This window comes from Palaemon carinicauda, chromosome 15, assembly GCF_036898095.1.
Source record: "Palaemon carinicauda isolate YSFRI2023 chromosome 15, ASM3689809v2, whole genome shotgun sequence".
Classification (NCBI taxonomy): domain Eukaryota; kingdom Metazoa; phylum Arthropoda; class Malacostraca; order Decapoda; family Palaemonidae; genus Palaemon; species Palaemon carinicauda.
Genome location: NC_090739.1, coordinates 43160537 through 43181989, shown reverse-complemented (window position 1 = coordinate 43181989; position 21453 = coordinate 43160537). Strand labels below are relative to the sequence as shown.

The following is a 21453-nucleotide window of genomic DNA, read 5'->3' as shown; positions in this document are numbered from 1 at the left end:
CCTACACATACACCGAATAGTGTGGCCTATTCTTTCCACATTCTCCTCTGTCCTCATACACCTGACAACAATGAGATTATCAAATTCTTCTTCTTTGCTCAAGGGGTTAACTACTGCCCTGTAATTGTTCATTGTATACTTTCCTCTTGGTAAGTGTAGAAGAGTCTCCTTAGCTATGGTAAACAGCTCTTCTATGAAAAGGACAATCCAAAATAAAACCATTGTTCTCTAATCTTGGTTAAAGCTATAACCTCTGAACCATGGTCTTCCATTGTTTTGGGGTAGAGTTCTCCTGCTTGCGGGTACAATCAGCCACAATATTCTGTCTTATTTCTCTTTCTCTTGTTATTTTAAGTTCTTATAGTCTATATACGAAAGATTCAACTTAACGTAGTTACTGTTCTTAAAATATTCTATTTTAATTGTTCATTACTTCTCTGGTAGTTCATTTCCATGTTTCCTTTCCACACTGGGGTATTTTTCCATGTTTGAACCACTGAGGTTGTAGCATATTGCTTTTCGAACTAGGGTTGTAACTTACCTAATAATAATAATAATAATAATAATAATAATAATATTAATAATAATAATGGGATGTCTTTACTTCCGATGAAATGCAATGCAACGTTATTACTATACATGTACTTAAATTCTCTTATACCTATATGTATTTGCTATGCAATGAAATTACTGCAACAAAATTACAAAGAATTCCATATTACGAGAAAACATGAAATATGATGGTCTTTTTCCAAATCTAATATAAGCAGTGGTTAAATAAGAAGAATGTTGACACTGACAAAAATTCTTCCTTTAACTAGCTAATGAGTCTGCAGGGGAAACTCATTTTCTGTTTGATCGTGGTGTCTAATAGTACATACATACATACATATACCAAGGCACTTCCCCCAATTTTGGGGGGGTAGCCGACATCAACAAATGAAACAAAAACGGGACCTCTACTCTCTACGTTCCTCCGTCTAATACTGATATGGAAAATTAATATTGAGTAGAATTTAAAACATTTTCTACTTTTACGTGATACCTTTAAATCTTTCTATACCAAAAATTAATGCTTGTTCTATTATCTAAGTATTATCAGACTATCATGAATTTTGTATAAAATGTTATTTTTATTAATAAAATAAATTTTTTAATATACTTACCCGGTGATTATATAAGCTGCAACTCTGTTGCTCGACAGAAAACTCTACGTTCAAAATACGCCAGCGATCGCTATGCAGGTAGGGGGTGTACATCAACAGCGCCATCTGTCTAGCAGGTACTCAGTACTCAATGTAAACACAGAACCAATTTTCTCCTCGGTCCACTGGGTCTCTATTGGGGAGGAAGGGAGGGTCCTTTAATATATAATCACCGGGTAAGTATATTCAAAAATTTATTTTATTAATAAAAATAACATTTTTCAATATTAAACTTAGCCGGTGATTATATAAGCTGATTCACACCCAGGGGGGTGGGTAGAGACCAGCATTACTTGTTTACATTATTATGAGCTAAGTATTTTGTATTTCATTTTAGCAGTTATTCAAAATAACAAACATAAAATAAATAAGTACCTGGTAAGGAAGTCGACTTGAACAATTACTCTGCCTTTTTAAGTACGTCTTCCTTACGGAGCCTCGCGATCCTCTTAGGATGCTGAGCGACCCCTAGGATCTGAAGTATCAAGGGTTGCAACCCATACAACAGGACCTCATCAAAACCTCTAATCTAGGCGCTTCTCAAGAAATGACTTTGACCACCCGCCAAATCAAGTAGGATGCGAAAGGCTTCTTAGCCTTCCGGACAACCCAAAAACAATAATAAAACATTTCAAGAGAAAGATTAAAAAGGTTATGGAATTAGGGAATTGTAGTGGTTGAGCCCTCACCCACTACTGCACTCGTTGCTACGAATGGTCCCAGTGTGTAGCAGTTCTCGTAAAGAGACTGGACATTCTTAAGATAAAAAGACGCGAACACTGACTTGCTTTTCCAATAGGTTGCGTCGATTATACTTTGCAGAGATCTATTTTGTTTAAAGGCCACGGAAGTTGCGACAGCTCTAACTTCGTGTGTCCTTACCTTCAGCAAAGCTTGTTCTTCCTCATTCAGATGGGAATGAGCTTCTCGTATTAACAGTCTGATAAAATAGGATAAAGCATTCTTTGACATAGGCAAAGATGGTTTCTTAACTGAACACCATAAAGCTTCAGACGGGCCTCGTAAAGGTTTTTAAAAAGAACTTAAGAGCTCTTACAGGACATAAGACTCTTTCTAGTTCATTTCCAACCATACGATAAGTTTGGAATATCGAACGATATTGGCCAAGGCCGAGAAGGCAGCTCGTGTTTGGCTAGAAAACTAAGTTGTAGAACATGTAGCCGTTTCGGATGAGAATCCGATGTTCTTGCTGAAGGCATGAATCTCACTGACTCTTTTAGCTGTGGCTAAGTATACCAGGAAAAGAGTCTTTAAGGTGAGATCTTTCAGGGAGGCTGATTGTAGCGGTTCGAACCTGTCTGACATAAGGAATCTTAGTACCACGTCTAAATTCCAACCAGGTGTAACCAAACGATGCTCCTTCGTGGTCTCAAAAGACTTAAGGAGGTCCTGTAGATCTTTATTGTTGGAAAGATCTAAGCCTCTGTGACGGAAGACTGATGCCAACATGCTTCTGTAACCCTTGAAAGTGGGAGCTGAAAGAGATCGTTCTTTCCTCAGATATAAGAGGAAGTCAGCTATTTGAGTTACAGAGGTACTGGTCGAGGATACGGATACTGACTTGCACCAGTTTCGGAAGATTTCCCACTTCGATTGGTAGACTCTAAGGGTGGATGTTCTCCTTGCTCTAGCAATCGCTCTGGTTGCCTCCTTCGAAAAGCCTCTAGCTCTGGAGAGTCTTTCGATAGTCTGAAGGCAGTCAGACGAAGAGCGTGGAGGCCTTGGTGTACCTTCTTTACGCGTGGCTGACGTAGAAGGTCCACCCTTAGGGGAAGTGTTCTGGGAACGTCTACTAGCCATCGAAGTACCTCGGTGAACCATTCTCTCGCGGGCCAGAGGGAAGCAACTAGCGTCAACCTTGTCCCTTCGTGAGAGGCGAACTTCTGCAGTACCTTGTTGACAATCTTGAACGGAGGGAATGCATATAGATCTAGATGTGACCAATCTAGTAGAAAGGCATCTATATGAACTGCTGCTGGGTCCGGGATTGGTGGGCAAAATATTGGGAGCCTCTTGGTCATCGAGGTTGCGAAGAGATCTATGGTTGGCTGGCCCCAGGTGGCCCAAAGTCTCTTGCATACATCCTTGTGGAGGGTCCATTCTGTTGGAATTATTTGTCCCTTCCGACTGAGACAATCTGCCATGACATTCAAGTTGCCTTGGATGAACCTCGTTACTAGTGATATGTCTAGACCTTTTGACCAGGTGAGGAGGTCCCTTGCGATCTCGTACAATGTCAGAGAGTAGGTCCCTCCTTGCTTGGAGATGTACGCCAAAGCCGTGGTGTTGTCCGAGTTCACCTCCACCACTTTGCCTTGAAGGAGAGACCTGAAGCTTTTCCAGGTCAGACTTACTGCCAGTAGCTCCTTGCAGTTGAAATGCATTGTCCTTTGACTCGAGTTCCATAATCCCGAGCATTCCCGACCGTCTAATGTCGCACCCCATCCTACGTCCGATGCGTCCGAGAAGAGAACGTGGTTGGGAGTCTGAGCAGTCAGGGGAAGACCCTCTCTAAGGTTGATATAGTCCTTTCACCAAGTCAGACAAGACTTTATCTTTCCGGAAACCGGGATCGAGACCGCTTCTAGCGTCTTGTCCTTTTTCCAGTGAAAAGCTAGATGGTATAGAAGAGGACGGAGGTGTAGTCTTCCTAGTGACACAAATTGATCCACGGATGACAGTGTCCCTACCAGACTCATCCACAGCCTGACTGGGCAGCGTTCCTTCTTCAGCATCTTCTGGATGGATAGCAGGGCTGGGGGCTGATCGTCTTGTTCAGCAACGTCCTCATCAGAGGGTTCCTCATCCGAAACTGATGAGGAAACGGCAACGGAGTGGGCAACGTCTGACTCGCTGAATCCGGTCGCACTGGTGGATGCGTGACGGAGCCGGACGCAATATCATGGGACTGCTGCACAGTCTGTGAACTGTCAACAACCATGGGTGCGCGAGGAAGTACAGCGTCAACCCGAAACTGTCTAGACTGTCTGGGTTGTGCAGTCAACACCCTACCGGGTTGCTGAGGTTGACGCACTGCGTCACAACAAGTCACCTCTGCTGGTTGTTGAACGTCCTGAACGTCAACAACCACCTCCGAGCGTCGCTTAACGTCAACGTGCGACTGGCAACCCACACTGGGTTGCATCGGTGGAGGAACCACCTCAACTGGCAGACGCGAGTAGGTTACCTCAGCGTCAACAGGGCGCACAACCGACCGGTTGGAAGGTTGTTGGCCAGAAGGAGGAACCACCTCAACTGGCAGACGCGAGTAGGTTACCTCAGCGTCAACAGGGCGCACAACCAACTGGTTGGAAGGTTGTTGGCCAGAAGGTTCTTCTCCGCATTTAAGTCCTCTATCAAGGACGCAAGCTTGGACTGCATGTCTTGCAGCAAAGCCCATTTAGGGTCTACGGGAGCAGGTGTGGCAACAGACGGGGTTAACGACTGAGGCGGAACCATTTACCATCCCTGAAAGCCTTGTTATGTGTGACATAATAGTACAGCAAAACTTCAAAGGCTCGACAAAAGTTGAGAAGTTGACCTGTAAACAACTTGGAGCGTCTCCTGGCTAGGCGCCAGGGCGAGTCTACCAGAATTGAGAGGCACGAACTCCCAAGCCGAGAACTTCTCTCGTGTCCTATCAGACTCGAGCTCTATAAGCCAGTTTAAAAGAAGGGAAAACAAAGGCTGTATCCCTAAAAACTCCTCCTGGTGCAAAAACCAGTCGCCTAGCCAACGTAACGCTCTCTAGGAGAGCGAGAGACCACTAGCTTAAAAACAAAGGCTTCGAAGTAGCTAGGCCTAGTGTAAGTTCTGACGTTTAGGCGAACGAGGAGCAGCAGTTACAAGATCCGGACGAAGATCCTTAAAAAATCATCATGATTTAATTAAAGTCCATAGGAGGCTAAGCAGCTTAAGGCTCCTCTCCAAATGACAGAGTCCTCAAGGGAATATCAGTAGGAGGGAGAACAGCACTTTCTCATCTACAGGAACCTTGTCCGATAAAAGCTAGGTAACCTCAGTGAGTCTCTCACTGGTGCATTAGTAGCAGACCAGAAGGCAACGTCATGTAACTGCTTGACAGTCTGTGAACTGTCAACAACTGAACTGTCAACCACAACAGGTGCGTGAGGACATACAGTGTTCACTCGAGACTGCTTTGACTGTCTATACTGAGCAGTCAAAACAACTCTAGAATGCGGAGGTTGACGCACCGCGTCAAAACAAAACAACTTAGACTGTTGTTGTACCTCGCGAACGTCAACGGAAGGTTCCGTGCGTTACCGAACGTCAACATGCGGCTGGCAGGGTACACTGGAACGCATGGGTGGCGGGACTCTCTCAGCTGGAGTGCGGCAGAAGGTCGCCTCAGCGTCCACAGGACGCACAACCGTGGTTGGTTGTAGGCTAGAGGTTGGTGCAGTGTCAACCTTCTCCGCACGAAAGTCCCGCATCAATGACGTTAACTGAGACTGCATAGTCTGCAGCAAAGACCACTTAGGGTCTACAGGAGCAGGTGCGGCAACAGACGGTGTGACTGCCTGATGCGGTACCGCTTTGCCTCTCTTAGGAGGTGAACAGTCGTCGGAAGACTGCAGCGAGTCCGAACTGACCCAGTGGCTACAACTGGGCCGTTGGACTTGCGCGGAAGGGACCGACTTGCGCTTAATAAGCTGCGAGACCTTGGTCCATGGTTTCTTACGAGAAACCTCTTCCGCAGACGAGAAATAAATGGGCTCTCTCGTCTTTGTGTGGGTGGGGCGATCTTGGGTAGATACGCCCGAAACCACGGAGGGAAACGTCTGTTCGTTGATCAAGGCCTGACGAACCCATAAGTCGTTCGACATTACTTCTCCCCTGGGCTTGGGAGCTTGCAAGAGGTCCCGGACTAGGTGAACGACAGGCATGAACAGACGAACCCTCGGACGCAACACTGTAACACTTTGCGCATATCACTTTATCACTTTGATTTTCTGTTTTGCACTTATTTCACTGAAATCGAAACTTTTACTGATTTCTACCTGAAACACGCAATTCTACCCTCATTAAAAGGTAGTAATTGCTTAATACTAGCAAAAAACAGAAAACATATATAAAGATAAAAAATTCAGTGGCTGGGAAAGACTAAACACTAGTTCAAATAAACTACGTTTACAATCTCTCACCGCACATAGCCTGGGGACAAGAATAAAACCCTAGAAACGTTTTACCTTCTTCCCCGTACAGCGACTAGGGACGAGAGTAACACGAGAACAACGTTACCCGCTTGAACGGAACGTTTTCTCTCCTCTCTCTCCCTCCGTCTCTATCTCTCTCTCTCTTTTGATTTCGCACCTAAGAGAAGAGCCCAATTATATATCGTCAAAAAAACATGTTATTTGACTAAAGGAAAAAAACTGAAAGGTTTTCCAATAAAAAGTTCCTTTAATTTAGAATTTAAAACATTAAAGCTAAGAAAGAATGAACAAAACGTCAGAATCGATTTACTCTTACTGCAAAGTGAAACCGTGATACACTCTCTCTCTATCGTAACGATAGAGCGCATGTTGAACGTCCTGAACGTCAACAACTGCAGTCTAAAAAACTAAACGTTAGTTCATCTTTGAAAACAGTACGAAGACTATCAAAGAAATTCTTTCATAAAACATTAAATTTAAAAAGTTTTAAATTCTTTAAAGGCTAAATACGATATAACGGGCTCAACGTTGATTAACTTCGGTTCCAAGTTAGGACCGCCTACTATCAGGAAAGGTCGCATATAAACAAAACATAAAAATTATCTTTATATGTTTGTAATAAATGGAAAGTTAATCGAAGAGGCCTAATAAAGGCGGAGAGATATAAAATATATAGATCTATAACGTGTTAAGCAAAATTACTAAAAACCTAAACACACTTCCGTCTAAGGGAAGGGTCGGCCATTTAAAAGTGAAAGATAGTCCATACTCTCTTTGTCACCCTAATTAAATCTATCCAAAACGAGTTCAAGTTTTGAGATGAAGATAAAACACCTGCATAGCGAAAGCTCAAAACTAGAATAGTGTACTTCACCAAATAGTTGTGAAAACAAATCCAGTTAGTAACAGCGTATTAGTAGGTCTTGCCGGTAGCCCGACAGAGAGAAAATTGGTTCTGTGTTTACATTGAGTACTGAGTACCTGCTAGACAGATGGCGCTGTTGATGTACACCCCCTACCTGCATAGCGATCGCTGGTGTATTTTGAACGTAGAGTTTTCTGTCGAGCAACAGAGTTGCAGCTTATATAATCACCGGCTAAGTTTAATATTGAAAAATCTAATTTCCTTCATTTCTCTACCATAAATAATTGAGAGAGAGAGAGAGAGAGAGAGAGAGAGAGAGAGAGAGAGAGAGAGAGAGAGAGAGAGAGAGAGAGAGAGAGAGAGAGAGAGAGAGAGAGAGAGAGAGAGAGAGAGAGAGAGAGAGATTGTGTGTGTGTGTGTGTGTGTGTGTGTGTGTGTGTGTGTGTGTGTGTGTGTGTGTGTGTGTGTGTGTGTGTGTGTGTGTGTGTGTGTGTGTGTGTGTGTGTGTGTCCTATGATTGTAGGAGGAGCTCAGAGACACAAAGATGGCCAACAGTATTGGTGAACAAACTAAGAAAAACTATCCTGTATAATTCATCAAAAGTTTCAAGACAACCTTTGCTGAAAAAATTCAGCCCCACAAAGTACTAACCTCATGATCAAGTAATATTTCATATGAATTATCAGGGCGAAGAATTAAGGTATAAAGATGAGGCTTTTTGTCCTTGAAAGGTTCTTCAATTTTATCCCGTGGTCTCTGAAAATAGACAAATTCTACATTACAAAACAAACCTGTTTACATTTTGGATTTACTGCCATGCAAAATATTCATCAGTCAGAATAGAAGTGTACCTTATATCTCTTTGTTAACTTGTATAAAAAAACATTTTCTATTCAAATTTGTCTTACCTTGGCATGTTTCTCTTCTATTTCCCCATTAAGAGGATTAACATGGCGGAATATGAAATGAAGCTTGAACTCATTTCCACACTTATCAGGACCAAACATAATCGTGTAAGGTGTTTTATCATGGAAATTCTTCAAATCTACCTTTCCATTTTGTGAACTTAGTAACTGAAATGAAAAATTTGGTTATGAATTTTAGATTTTACAGCGAGCTCCATAAGAGGTGATGACTTTGTTTAAAGGCAGATTGACTCATGTGCTCGATTATAAGGTACAGACCAATAAATCTATCAGTAGTCTAATCAGTTACTGAATTTGCATATTTCTACAGTTTCACTACCAAAGAATTAATTAGCAAGCGACACAAATAAAAAGTAACATAAGCTTTAATTAGAAATCATCACCATTTCTCTTACTATCATTTTTATTGATAAGTTATTTATAACTACCATATCATATAATCCATGTACAATTTTAGTTGGTGAACCTTTAAAAGTGGACTACTGTACAGTCCTTGAAAAACATGTGAAACTTTATTTTTCAAAGTTAAAGATTTGTCCCAACATTACAATAATGCACTATTGTATTTAAAAACAGCACAGTGCTGTTTTGAGTAATACCTTGATATAAGCACCTCCACACTCTTGGCCATTCTGCAAGTTCACTTCATACTGAACAACGAATGGCTTTGAAGAAAATACAAATGGCTTTTTGAGAGGAGCAGAAATAGCGGCATGTTTAGCTTTTGATTTAAGGGCCAATCCTTGGTCACCACTTAACGCTAACCTTTCTTGTGCTTCTACAGACCAAACACCTGCAAGAAAAATAAAAAATATAAGAAAATACAAAGGGAATGGGAGGTCAAACAAAACTTGATACAAAGCTATTAAACAAATAAAATGCATTCATATTTTTAACCCAAGAAAAATTTCTTATACAGTATTTAATTGAAATTTTTTTCATACTGGTTCTGAGGATAAAAAAGAAAATGTGAAAGAACCCAAATAAAATTACAAAGAAGCAGCAATACTTTTCTAACCTATGCTTGCCTTTCAGGTCCTGGAGGGACCACAAAAGTCGGGTGCCATCCCACAAGGGAAAATTTAGTTTCAAGGACCAAACTGCTGAAAGCTACTCATAAGCCTAGGAACTCTGATGAAGATAAAAGTGCTAAACTCTTCAGTCTAAAACCTTGGCTTAAGGATAAGGAATAGCCTTTTACCAGTGAGACTGAAGGAGCTTTTCTCTTCAGTAATCATTTACACCTCATTAAATTGATAATAGTCTAATTCCAGCTATGGTAAACACATACTCCTATTACAGGATTCAAACTTGTATGGTTAGGAAAATTTACCTGTTGCAAAGATGTGAGAATACTATCACCTTACATCCTCTGCATGTCGTAGAAGGCGACTAAAAAGACAGCTCCTACTTTGCAGTCTTGCTTTTTATAAGGCCAGGTCCACAGCCACTAACTGTGGAAACTACTGCCCTGCAGCTGGACTATCAAGTAAAAGGTTAGGTCCACTGCCAATAATTGTAGTTGATGACTGCAAGGCCATGCAATCTTAAAAACCCTCAGCCAAATGATAAACCACGTCTGACGATATTGGTAACCAACCCTTTAATTTAGGGATAACAGTAGGATACTTTAAAAATTTATGATACTTCAATACTTGTCAAATTATCATATCTACTCAGAAAATCATCTAAGAAATGCAGACTATGACCAGAGACATACCCCTTCTATGGCACAGGAACTACTGAGATATCCTTATCTCCTTTTCAGTGTTTCAGGAAAAGTGTTTTGCTCAGAGGAGAAGGTGGGTAGTATCCAACTGTGAAATGACTGGTAAATCACCACCCAAGTTGGGCCATTGGGGAAGTTCTCTCGGTACCTCGATCAGGATCATCAGCATGTCTGGGTACCATGAGGTTTGTGTCCATTTGAGAGCAACCGGGGATACTCTAAGATTTAGGGGTTAGTAAGCACGTGCTGATTGACCTTTTAATAAGGCAGAAAAGCGTAAATGTTGAAGAGCATCCCCTAGGGCCACTCCTAGGTCCTGTACTGGGGAACAAGCTTACTAAGTTTCTAGTCGAGGTGAGTGGTAAATCAATTGATAGATGATAGAAGTTTCTTTGCCATTTTTATTAATTTATTAGCCAATCTACAACCCAGGCAGGAAAAGAGGAGGATGATTGAGCCACTCTGCACCTATGACTTGTCCCTGGCAGATGAGCTTGTCAGTGATTAAACTTTTTTTGTTATGGATGGTCCCTACTGTCCACTTCACTGCTGGCCTCGAGCCCAAGAGTGTGACTGCTTCGAGTGGTATTGTAGCAGTACAGTACCTCCTTGCTTGCTTATGTATGCTACTACAGTAGTGCTGTCGTTCATTAAAGTTACCAAGTGGCCTATCAGACATAGTTGGAATGACATCATTGTCAGAAGAGCTGTATTCATTTCTCCCCCATTGATGGGCAAGCATTTCTTTGGACAAACACCTGTAGAGGATCTGATTCCTACAGTGTGCATCCCATCTCTCCTTCCATGCGTCCATAAAGAAAATCATTTCTGGAAAAGTATATTCCAAGGGAGTGCCCTTGATGAGGTTCTCATTGCCTAACCACCAAACTAGACTGTTCCGTCACCCTTGTTCTACCAGATCCAGGCGAGGATGACGTGGGATTAGTCAATAGTACTCGTGGCATCAGTGCTTACGCATGATCATGTTTATAAGGTTTGTGTCCTACATACCTTACTCATATGCATGAACGAGTACTTATATGAGTACGAGTGAAATGCAGTACGTGAAAAGACTATGATTAGATTCTGTGCGCGTAGAAGTCAGGAATGTGGATATCGAGTGTGTGGAATTCTGGTGTTTACATGTAGAAGTACTTGCTTGCATACAAGTGAAAGGCAACATGTAAAAGACCATACGCGGAGCCTGTATGCCTATAAGTCAGGAATATCAAGACTATGTACATGGAAAACCATTGCGTGTATGCTTCTATCAAAAGTATGCCAGGGGCAGTAAGATAAAGGACTGTACGTATGTACAGCCTGTCCACATGGATTAAAGGTGTGTGCAAAAGGTAGCATGTCCCAATATAGTACGCACAATTGGCTAGCAAGTGGAGTGCATATGCATGGATGGCTTGCATGTGAATTCTAATGGAGGACTGCCTTCAGACAAGTCCACAAAGGGAAACAAAAAGAAGGGCAGAGCCCTTTGTCCTGACCAGCATGGAATTCTTGGGAGAGCACTGTCTCTTAAAGGTTTAAAGGTTGCAAATGAATGGCAGAGGCAAGAGACATTGACAATGCCCTACTAGAGGCTGACCACATAACATACATATGATCAGCACACAAGCCTTCTCTCCACCCTAGCTAAGACCAGGGAGGGCCAGAGAATAGCTGGGGATGACTCAGCAGGTAGACATATAGGATCCCTTGAATCTCCATCCTAAGCTCACAAGGATGGGAGTTGCAGACATTACAAAAAACTATTGAGCTTGAGCGGGTCTCGAACCTCGGTTCAGCAAATCACCAAGCAGGGCTGTTTCCAGAAGGCTACCACAACCTATAGGGAAAGAAACAGGAGGAGTCACACATACACAACTCCTATCGATCAGTCTTCCTGGGCTTATTCAATGTCTTTTACAATGTTCTCCTAAAAGTAAGGAATGGCAGAGAATGAGAAACTTGAATTTTGCATTGTAAGGTGTCATCCAGACTGGTGATGATGATCCAATGGGGGAAGAGATAACAGGAACTCTCATAAAGAGACTTCTCAACCAGTTGATGCCTCCTTAGTGCCTTTTCAGGGATGGGAAGACACTGACAAAAAGAAGAGAGGTGGTGCCCCTCACATTCAGCAGTAGCAGAAATCCTTCCTATGATGGAGCACAATGATATCCAGGGAACCAACTTCCCAAGGGATATGTTGACATCACCAGAAAACAGTCACAAGGGAAAAAACAAAAAATAGAAATGCTGTTTAATAGGTGGAAGAAAGTGGAAATCAATAGGTTACACATGCAAATGTTTTCAGTTGCAATTAATAGGAAAATACTGCAAAACCTCACTTCTTCCTTAGTATCCCTAGCACATGATGATCTGTGATTTACCTAAAATAAAAAGCAAAAGATTAAAACAGCCAGCTAAAGATAACAATAGTACTTGGGTACTATTTGGCGGCGGAAAACAATATGGCAACTAGGTGTGTTGGCAAGGGAGCAGGGTTCCCTGCTACCCACCAGTAATAGCGACACCTTGTAAAATTTTTAATAGCCAAATTATAAGGGTTTGTAGACGTGTAGGGACAAAGTAAATTTTACAATGAAAAACTTCCTTTACTACCATGAATCTTCCCTAATATTCATAATATGAACATCACATTCAATTGGATGGATAGTAGCAATAAAGTATAGATGATTAAAATCTGCCATGGTGGTTACATGAAATTGATTATCAATGGATATTCCAGGAATGTTTCTGTACTGTAATTCTATCTTCTGGTGCCGTAACTCGACTCTGCTTAAGAATGGTGACAGGATTCACGCTTTCTTATTGCGATTGACTGAGAAGTGACTTGGATGAAATCACCTGCCAATACTTAAGTATTATTATTATTATTTGCTAAGCTACAACCATAGTTGGAAAAGCAAGATGCTATAAGCCCAGGGGCTCCAACAGGGAAACTAGCACAGTGAGGAAAGGACAAAACGAAAAATAAAATATTTTAAGAAGAGTATCAACATTGAAATAAATATCTCCTATATAAACTGTATAAACTTTAACAAAACATGAGGAAGAGAAATTAGATAGAATAGTGTGCCTGAGTGTACCCTCAAGCAAGAGAGCTCTGACCCAAGACAGACGACCATGGTATAGAGGCTATGGCACTACCCAAAACTAGAGAACAATGGTTTGACTTTGGAGTGTTCTCCTAGAAGAGCTGCTTATCATAGCTAGAGTCTCTTCTACCCTTAGCAAGATGAACATGGCCACTGAATAATTAGTGCAGCAATCCCTTGGGTGAAGAAGAATTGTATGGTAATCTCAGTGTTGTCAGGTGAATGAGGACAAAGGAGAATATGTAAAGAATAGGCCAGACTATTCAGTGTATGTGTGGGCACAGGGAAAATGAACCGTAACCAGAAAGAAGGATCCAATGTATACTGTCTGGCCAGTCAAAAGACGCCATAACTCTCTAGTGGTAGTGCCTCAACAGGTGGCTGGTGGCCTGATTGTCCCTGTGTCTACTACTTTTGCTGTACAATGGAGTGGGCTAAGTAAAACTAACACAATCAATAAATGCAAAGGTGTCTCCTATACACAATTATGTGTATCTCAATGTTCTCCAACACTCAACACTACCAGCATTTAAAAAGGGAAGATAAGATACAGATAAGAACTCCTATAGGCTGAGGCTAAAATGGTCCCTCCCCTCAACTTAGGAACCTTACATATGACAAGAATCAGAACAGACAGGAAGTCTTTAGAAAAAGTAGGAGTTTCTCTTCCATTAGGCTGCACTATTAACATTACCACAGTGGCCTGATTGGTAACGTCTCTGCCTGGTGTTTTCCGGTCGAATTCGAGTCCCGCTCAGACTCATTAGTGCCATTAGTGTATGCAACCTTACTATCCTTGTGAGCTAAGGTTGGGGGCTTTGGGGGAGCCTATAGGTCTATCTGCTGAGTCATCAGCAGCAACTGCCTGGGCCCTTCCTGGTCCTAGCTTGGGTGGAGAGGAGGCTTGGGCGCTGATCATATATGGTCAGTCTCTAGGGCATTGTCCTGATTGCTGGGGCAGTGTCACTGTCCCTTGCTTCTGCCATTCATGAGCGACCTTTAAACCTTTAAATGGTTACTGAAAATTTGAGACATGGAGTCCAAAAAATTTTAGCAATAAAATTTTCAGTAAATCATTCAATTAAAATACTTTCTTTTGCAGTACATTTTAATTTGTTCTAAGTATTCTACCACCGTGAACCCCTCCAATTAAATATACCTCAATTTACTTCTGTTTCTTCATAGCATAAATACAGTTGTAAAAAAAAAAAAAAAGAAGTATACTTCATATATCTAAAAAACCTACTGTATACTAACCATCGTATTTGGCTATGTCCTCGTCAACTCCTCCTTTTTTGGCTTCTGAACGAACCCAGACCTTGTCAAATGAGGATTCATCGTCAAATGTCTCCATTAGGTAGGCACTAGGTATAGGTTTAGGAGAAACATACACTACTTCAAAATCATCCCCATCCTCGCTTTCCTGAAGGAAAAATTTGTGCTTGGTTAAAATGTGCATCACAGTGGAAAAACCATGCTGCTATACAAATACATTTCTATGGAGAACCCAACTCAATAGAGAAACTACAAAGAGAGCTGTAAACATTAATTAAACTATGTGATATAACACATGAGACAAAAGGTAAGCACCAGCTGTGAGTTATAAGATTTGCTCTTAATTCTGGTTGCCTGGCATAAATAAAATTAAAATCTTCCCTACTACTTTCCTTCCCAACTACAGCAGAGGCTACCCCTACCCAATTTCTTATGTTCAGGTGAACTGACCCACTCTTTAAATTTCATTATTTATCTGTACTTACATCACATTAAACTTTCTCACAATGGTTCAAATCACTAACAATATTGCACATACAGAGGAAATTAAATTAGGATTTCTTATAAATAGCATAATAAAGTAATGTATAGCATAAAATATATACAGTGCATATGAGATTAATCAGTCACATGAAGAAAGTACACTGGCATATACAAAAATTTTATGATGGCATGATGTCCAGTAAAACTTTGTGAGGACCAAGTTGAAAATATTTCAATTTATCCATATACTTCACATAAAATTCTTAAAATTCTTCAGTTAAAGATCAACAAAAAAAAATCCTAACAGAAAATTTCGCCACTTAAAAAGATAAAATTGGCAAGTTAAAAACAAAATGGTTAGTTGTTGCATTGCAAACACAACTAACAACCCATGAAAGTAATAAAAAACATTAGAAACAACACATTAAAACACACCAGCAATGATCAAACTAACAGTTTCTTATTTTTTGAACGATTAGATCTATAAGAAAACTACCAAGTTACCCTAAAAAGATCCAGGTACCACAAATATGATGATTACTAAGAACACCACAAAGTAAAATTAAGATTTTTTGCAAAGCACAGAAAACTAATTTGAAGAGAGTGGGTTTCAAGTAGAATCATAGAGAAAATGCAAATGCTCTATCAAGTTTTTAACATCCAATAAGTAAATATTGATACAGTACAGTATTCGGAAAAGTTTTAATACATTAGTACACAATACTATAAAACCATATAAATCTGAACAAGAAATCATTAACTGTAATGCATCAAGTATTGGATCTGACAAGAATAATAATAATAAATAGAGGGGCACTCAGTAGAGTGCACACATCTGCCGTGGAAGTTTTTTTTTTTCAACCTTGACTTTGACCTTTGACTTTAACATGTATCAATTGGCGTGGATTTTCATACACTCAAACATGAGCCAAGTTTGAAGTCTCTGTGACAAAGATGTCCAAAGTTATGGCTGATTACATAAACTGGACATTTTGCTTGACTGTAACCTTGACCTTTGACCTTCCAAAATTTAATCATTCCCAGCAATTCATTAATTCCTGCAAGTTTCATTACTTTACAATCAAAATTGTGGCCAGGAGCTCTTCACAAACACAAGCACACAAAACATAACCTCCTTCCAACTTTGTTGGCAGAGGTAATGAGGATGAGGAGGATAATATGGGGCATAAAGCTAAAGCCCAAGCACTAGGACCGAGAAAGAAGATTTGTAGAGAAATATTGCAGTCGAAAATGGGGGTCAACTGACATATAAAAATACTGTACAGTATTGTATAACTGCCAAGTAAAAAGGGAATGGCCTACTCAATCATCTCACTTTTATAAATTTCCTATTCACTAAGAGAGTAAAAATGACATTGATATAATGATGGAAGTTTTTTTTTTTTATACCAAAATTATTTCACCTCAATTTTGACTTTTCAAAATTATCTCCAGCAAACTATTGTCTACTTTCTATGAAGAAACCAAGTTCCTAAAACAGCATATTTACTGAATTCTACAACACAAACCTTAACATAAAGTCAATAATCAAAGAAAATTACTCACTATAGGTTCTTCTGAAATTGTTACTTCTTCTCCATCATCACAGAAAACGCTGCCAGGCAAAAGCATCCCAAGCAATGCTAACAGTAGAAATGATTTTACCTTCCACTTCACAGCCATTTCTATACCTGAAAGAAATTTAAAACAATTAAAAGTAGCAATATTTACTATATTCTTTCTTAAAGAAATTTAATCAAACCATAGAAATACAATATAAAACTAGAAAAGAATATAATACTGTTTCATGAAAACTTGTCAAAAACAAAATGTGTAAGTGACAAACTACCAGTAGCAAAGCAAGAACACATTCCCTGCCAGCGAGTGACATGATGAATTAAACAACATAAGTGGAAGACCGGTATCATGACAATACATAATCTCAGAGAATCAGTATACAATACAGGTGTACTGAAAACAAATCACAGGTACATTATGAGTGGCATACAGTATATATTACAGTACTAAGAGGGTGATAGCAAATTACTACAAATACAGTACTGTTTTCAAGTATTCACACATGGCAATGATTAAACCCAGCTTTACTAAAATGAGAAATTTATAAAAACATTTACTGAAAATTATTGGAAAAAACTAAGTTATTTGAACATAATCAAAGGCATAATATTCTTGGAATTTCAGCTTAAATTACATCAACATATTATTGAGCACCATGCTCCAATGTAAGCTGTGAAAGTTAAGTAGGTGTGAACATGATTTGTGTATGGAAAGAGTTCAAAAGATGGACAATGGACAGACATAAAGCCTCATTTACTATTGAAGAAATCTGGAAGCCTTTAACCTACAACAAAAATATTTATACAACCAAGAAGGTACATAGTACAGAACTACAGGTATAACCAAAATTTTTTTCCCAATTCATTGAAAGAGTGAAAGTAGCTTGAACATGTCCTAGAAAAACATACATCAGGTTCTGATATTCCATAGTTTTAATGAATTACAAAAACAAATGCATTTTCGGGTAAGCATTTCAAACAAAACCTATAACAAAATAATATAAATTCACCATCATCATCTACTACACCTATTGACGCACAGGGCCTTGTTTAGATTTCGCCAGTCGTCTCTACCTTGAGCTTTTAATTCAATACTTCTCCACTCATCATCTCCCACTTCACGCTTCATAGTTCTCACCCATGTAGGCCTGGGTCTTTCAACTCTTCTAGTCCCTTGTGGAGCCTAGTTAAACATTTGGTAAACTAATTTCTCTTGGGGAGTATGAAGAGCATGACCAAACCATCTTCATCTACTCCTCACCATGATATCATCCACATATGGCACTCGAGTAACCTCTCTCGGTTTCATTTCTAATCTTGTCCTGCCATTAAACTCCCAATATTCTTCTGAGTACTTTGTTCTTAAATCTACAAAATCAGTTGGGATTGTTTCATTGTCACACCATGACTCAATGTCCATACAGTAAACACAGAACTCGAACTCACTAAACTAATATAGAGTCTGATTTTTATATGTACTGTAGTTCCAGGTAATTTGATTTCCAAATTTTACTTAACCTAACCATTGTCTGGTTTACTATTTTTCAATCTTTCACGTAACTCCAATTCTAATGACCCTGTATTGGAGATCATAGTCTCTGAATACTTAAATGATTCTACCTCATTAATCCTTTCTCCTTCCAATGATATTTCATCTTCCATTGCATATTGTTATCATTACCTCCTGTGATATTTCATGCATTCTGGTAAGCAAGCATTGCAAATCCCATGGTGTTGCTAATAAGGACCGCATTATCAGCATACTCTAATTCAGCTAATTTCCTATTACCAATCCTTCTCCACCATCACCAACTGTTCTACGCATTACAAAATCCATGAAGAGAATAAACAACATAGGTGACAACACATTCCCTTGGAGTACTCCGTTCACTGGAAATTCATTTGATAGAACTCCACTAACATTGACTTTGCACTTACTATGCTCATGAACAGACTTAATCAAATTTACATATTTAAGAGGAATTCCATAAAAACGCAGGATTCTCCACAACATTGGCCAGTGCACACTATCAAAGGCTTTTTCAGTCCACAAATGCCATCAAAAGTAGACTTCTATATTCTACAGATTGCTGTACGTCTTAAAATGAAAATTTGGTCAGTACAACTTATACCTATTCTAAATCTGCTTGTTCACCTCTAAGGTTTTTATCAATCTCTCTCTAGTCTCTTGAGAATAAGCATGCTATATATTTTCATGACAACTGACTAAACGTGATACCTCTGTGATCATTGCAATCTGCCTGGTCTCCTTTTTTTGCCATTTTCACCAACACTCTTAACTTCATCACAAGGACATCCTCATATACAGTATACATGGACTTCATCATGTAGCAATTACATAAATCAAATAAATCACATAGCCATTAATGAAGAGAGGACTGAGAAATGTAAGAAGCTATAGAGGTGCAGATATTGGTAGCAATCACCAGGTCCTCATAGCCACACTGAAATTTAAACTGAAAGCACTCAACAAAAATGTAGATAGAATACCTAGATTTAATACAACCAAGCTTCTGGAAGATGAGCACAGAGAAACATTTGCAATTGAATGTATTAATTGATTTGCCATCTTAGAGACTTTGAGAGATGAAAAGCAGACAATCAATGAAGAATGGTGTGATATTAAGAACATATATGTTAGTTGGTAGTGAAGTTTTGGGATATGAAGTTACAAGGAGAAAGCCATGGATATCAAATGATACTTGGGATACTATAAAAAGGAGACAAAGACAGAAATTGGTTATTGAGTTTTTTAGGAAGTAATGAAAATTGCAAGGTAGAGCATGCTAAGTATTCCAGTATTGATAGTGAGGTCAAAAGAAACGCCAGGAATGACTGAAGAGAATATTTAGACAGGAAAGCAGATGAGGCTGACAAAGCCATGAATTCAGGGAGTGGCTATGGTGTAAGAATTGCTCATAGAATTATTAATGAAATCTCCATGGGAGAAAAGAAGTAGGATCATATACTCATCAAAAAGAGAGATGAATCTGTTATAAAAAGAGAGGATGAAGAAAGGCAAAATTGGATGGAACACTTTAGTGAGGTCATGAATGGGAGATATGAAGGGAATAATTTGATTGATATACCTTAAGGTGATTAAGACCTTGATGTCCCCCATGAATGAATTTAATGTGTTTAAAATCTAATGTATCATTAAAAAACTCAGGAAAGGGAAAGCCCTTGGTTACGATGAAATAACTGCAGAGATGATACTGGCTGAAAATGAAGTGACCCCCCCCCCCAGAATAATTACAAGATTATTTTGTATAATGTGGCATGAAGAGGCAAAATACAAATTATACCTCTAAAATTTAGTACTGTACAGTACTCCCCTACAGGTCTAAACAGTGAGCATCGATGACTTAAGACAAACAAGACATACTTGTTTGCAATACGAAGATGTTAGTGTGAAAACACTACAACTTTTTCTTCTTATTATAAACAATATCAGAGCTACAACTGGTGAACTTTTCTAGATGTTTTGTCTAAATCATCTTTCCTACCGTTATCTCTACATCAAGGGGTAGGTTGCCTGATGCACTCTCCAATGCCTTCTATCAAAGGCATCCTCTTCCACCAAACCTCTTCTCTCCATATCATCCTTCACTTAATCTCACTATCTAATCCTCTGCTTTCCTCTTGATCTCCACCTAACAGGTTCCTCCCAAACACTCCCCACCATCCATCTTCAACACATGCCCACACCGTATCAGTCGTGACGCTCTTCATCACCTCTGTAACCTTTATTATGCCTGTCATTCTTCTTATTTCCCCATTTTCCAGTGTTTCAAGCAGTGATATTCCCATAATCCACCTCAGCATTCTCATCTCTAATCTCCCAAGTTTTGCTTCCTCTTTTCGTGTTATTGTTCAAGTTTCCAATCCATACATTAACACTGGTCTTATTGCTGTACTATAGACCTTTATATTTTCATATAAAATTTATGAACTGCTTTGCTGTTATGCAAAGGATGAATGTTTGCATACGCAGGAACAAATTAATACTAGGGTAAAAGTTTACAACGCTAATGAGAGCCGAATAAGTCGAACAGATGAACTACACAATTTCCAAGAATAAAACTAGTTTCTCAAAAATTAATTAGGCAAAGTCAGTTTTAAAAGAATACTCTGGGGATTCAATAGTTCTGTAATTTTGATAGGACACAAGCTAACAATAGTTGTGCGCAGCCATTTACATATTAGCAACCTGTGACCCGAAAATATTACACGAACACTATATTTGTCATACTGTACCGTATTTACTGTCAATTTCAAAGAACAGAATGTACATCACAAGAATCCAAAAGAACAATGTACATCACAGGGATACATCAAGCATACACCAACCTAACCTCTCTTACAATGCAAAGTCCTTACCTGGCCAAGGGAACCCTTTCTATAACATGACAATTAAACTTACAGCCACCAAATAAAACACATCTGCTCAGTAGCCTTAGGTAAACAGAGTTGGGAATGCTTGAGCAGGAACTGCCCTTGACACAGGTAAACATCTCTATTAATTACTATAGCTAAATAAATATTCATTCCAAAAAATTTGTACTTGAAAACTATCTCAGGCCACATAACTTTTTGAGATAACTTGATGTTCCATGAAATTATTTGGTGATAATTTCTTGTCAACACAAGTTGCTATAGAATATCAGTGATGACAGTTTTGGCATATTTTGTTTGAAATTTAAAGGGTTAGGAGGATGATAAATTACGTGCAAACCATTCAAAATGTGAACAGTAAAACCTGTCACACCTGAATACAAATGAGGCAGGTGACTATGCACACAGTACGGACATGGCAGTATGGATTTTTGTAAAGCTCATCCAAACAGTACAGGTACCGAATGGTCCAATTAGCCAAAATTTCCAGAGGATACTCATGGATAGCATTGGAGAGTGCGGACTTCCAGCCGCAGAGACAATATGGATGCCGTCTAGACCTAGGGAGTACGTAAAGTACAGAGAATGCGAAGAAATTATGCATGCAGTAAGGAAATTGCGGATACAGTATGGATATATTAGAGTGCGACCCCAGTATGGATG

The 21453-nt window shown here is 39.5% G+C and overlaps 1 protein-coding gene across 5 annotated transcripts in view; it reads right to left on the bottom strand.

The window, feature by feature from the left end:
- Cnx99A (Calnexin 99A) overlaps positions 1–21453 on the bottom strand; it is a 106984-nt gene that overhangs the window by 37172 nt on the left and 48359 nt on the right. For all 5 annotated transcript variants that reach the window (XM_068388337.1, XM_068388334.1, XM_068388335.1 and 2 more), the window contains exons 2-6: positions 16364–16488; positions 14297–14462; positions 8794–8987; positions 8177–8341; positions 7920–8024 (exon numbers count right to left, since the gene is read on the bottom strand). In XM_068388337.1, the coding sequence (XP_068244438.1) occupies positions 7920–8024; positions 8177–8341; positions 8794–8987; positions 14297–14462; positions 16364–16480 (747 nt within the window). In that variant the 5' untranslated portion in view covers positions 16481–16488. The remainder of the gene's footprint in view (positions 1–7919; positions 8025–8176; positions 8342–8793; positions 8988–14296; positions 14463–16363; positions 16489–21453) is intronic.